This window comes from Limulus polyphemus, unplaced genomic scaffold (assembly GCF_000517525.1).
Source record: "Limulus polyphemus unplaced genomic scaffold, Limulus_polyphemus-2.1.2 Scaffold11418, whole genome shotgun sequence".
NCBI classification, from domain to species: domain Eukaryota; kingdom Metazoa; phylum Arthropoda; class Merostomata; order Xiphosura; family Limulidae; genus Limulus; species Limulus polyphemus.
In genome coordinates this window covers 11,004-13,305 of record NW_013677028.1, presented here as the reverse complement: position 1 = coordinate 13,305, position 2,302 = coordinate 11,004, and the positions used below count along the sequence as shown (strand labels likewise).

Here is a 2,302-nt window from a genome sequence, read left to right as displayed (position 1 = left end):
TCATATTCCAGCAGGAGCCAAGTCTGTTATCCCTTATGTATATTCTAAAGTTTAGTATGTTTTCCATAAGTTATTGAAGAAACAGGACTAAAAGTTCTCATATTCCAGCAGGAGCCAAGTCTGTTATCCCTTATGTATATTCTAAAGTTTGGTATGTTTTCCATAAGTTATTGAAGAAACGGGACTAAAAGTTCTCATATTCCAGCATGTGCTAAGTGTGTTAGCTCTTACTTATGTTCTAAAGTTTAGAATGTTTCCATAAGTTTATTGAACAAACAACATAAATGTCTTCATATTCCAGCAGGTGCCAAGTCTGTTATCCCTTAGGTATGTTCTAAAGTTTAGTATGTTTTCCATAAGTTATTGAAGAAACAGGACTAAAAGTTCTCATATTCCAGCATGAGCCAAGTCTGTTATCCGTTAGGTACGTTCTAAAGTTTAGTATGTTTTCCATAAGTTATTGAAGAAACTACCTAAATGTCCTCATATTCCAGCAGGTACAAGGCTGTTATCCCTTAGGTGTGCTCTAAAGTTTAGTATGTTTCCATAAGTTATTGAAGAAACAGGACTAAATGTTCTCATATTCTAGCAGATGTCACGTCTGTTATCCCTTAGGTATGTTCTAAAGTTTAGTATGTTTTCCATAAGTTTATTGAAGAAACTACCTAAATGTCCTCATATTCCAGCAGGTGCCAAGTCTGTTATCCCTTAGGTATGTTCTAAAGTTTAGTATGTTTTCCATAAGTTATTGAAGAAACAGGACTAAAAGTTCTCATATTCTAGCAGGTGCCAAGTCTGTGTTCCCTCAGGTATGTTCTAAAGTTCAGTGTGCTAACAATAAGTTTGGTATTAGATTTAGCTACATTGCTTGGTAGTAGTATTTCACATAGTTGTGTTGTGAATTGTTCTTTGTTACAAGTTTCTAGATATTTTGGAAGAAAAATATTTATACAGTATATATTGTAATTATATGTGTTAATTTATGAAAAAATATAATGAAGTAATTATCAAGTTTTTTTTCTTCACTAATCTTCTGATTCATTTGTAAACAAAAAAAAATCCTGTTCAAAGCCAGATATTTCATAGCTATATTCATTAAGTAGTTATAAATGATCATTAGACAACAAACACAAATCTAATATTTCAAATGGTTTAGTTTAAGTATGTATTTAGAGAACATTGTAGCAACATTTTATCTTTAGTATTTGATTGTATTTGATTTTTTTCTGATATTCTACATGTTATTCATTTAATTCCTATATTTTTAGCTAAAGTCCACTGTTATTTCTTTTGTCTGTTCATTGCAAATGAAGTTTTGTCATAAGATTTTATTATTTAGTTCCTATACATTTATTTATCTATCCTTCTAGTAGTTATAAAGTATTACATTAAAGTTTTTTTTCTTTAGTATATAATTCCCATGCTTAATCTGCATGCCCAAGTTAAAGTTCAGTCAGTGATTCTTTAAGTTTCTTCTTGGTTTAAGTGCATATGTATTATTTTTGTTTACTTATACATATTCTTGTTGTTTCTGAGTTGGTTCTTATTTTCCTAAAAATAATTCCAAACTTCTGCTTGAGCTCATGTTTTTGACTGCAATAATCTACCTAAGACTTCATTTAATTTGAAGTACATGCATAATTTTTAGTACTTTATTTTCACAAAAAATACTTTGCTTGTGATAGAGCTTGGTCATAAGAAAGGTACCTGATGAAGCTCCTGTCTTCTGTGAGGAAGTTCCACCACCCAGTCAGTTTGCCAAAGAGACTACAATTAATCAGGAACATGGTGGAGAAAGTAATAAGATATTTTTACTCAGGTTTAATCTTATTTCTATATTCAAGTAGTGAGAGCCTCACATTAATAGTCAGTAATATTTTTTACAGCATAATGTAGCATATTGACTACAGAGCAACTAGTCATTATGGTAAAACATATTAGTCTGGAATATTCAAATAGGTCTTCTAGAAACCAGTGTAACAGGGAGATGTTTTAGTTGAATTGCTGTAACATAAGTTACGTAAACCATTAAGATATTGAGATAAGAGCATATTGATTTATGTTCCATAAACATTTGTCAGAATGGAAGATGTTCCTAGAATTGCTAAAATAGAATTTTTCTAGAAATCAGTGTTGGTGTTTTTAGTTGAAAAGCATGCTTAAACCTAAATTTTTATGTTTTTACAGCATCCTCTTGTGAAAAAAAAGGGAATTATACATTATATTATATTATACATTTTGTGAGTGTAGTATTTCTATTTTTTTACTGACATAATGATATGTGTGTGTGTGTGTATATATA

The 2,302-nt window shown here is 30.1% G+C and overlaps 1 protein-coding gene across 1 annotated transcript in view; it reads left to right on the top strand.

Moving 5' to 3' along the window:
• Positions 1-6: 6 nt before the first annotated feature.
• Positions 7-2,302, top strand: part of LOC111083822 (src substrate cortactin-like) — an 8,557-nt gene continuing 6,261 nt past the window's right edge. Inside the window, exons 1-2 of the mRNA XM_022380518.1 lie at positions 7-37; positions 1,686-1,797. Coding sequence (XP_022236226.1) covers position 1,797 — 1 coding nt within the window. The 5' untranslated portion in view covers positions 7-37; positions 1,686-1,796. The remainder of the gene's footprint in view (positions 38-1,685; positions 1,798-2,302) is intronic.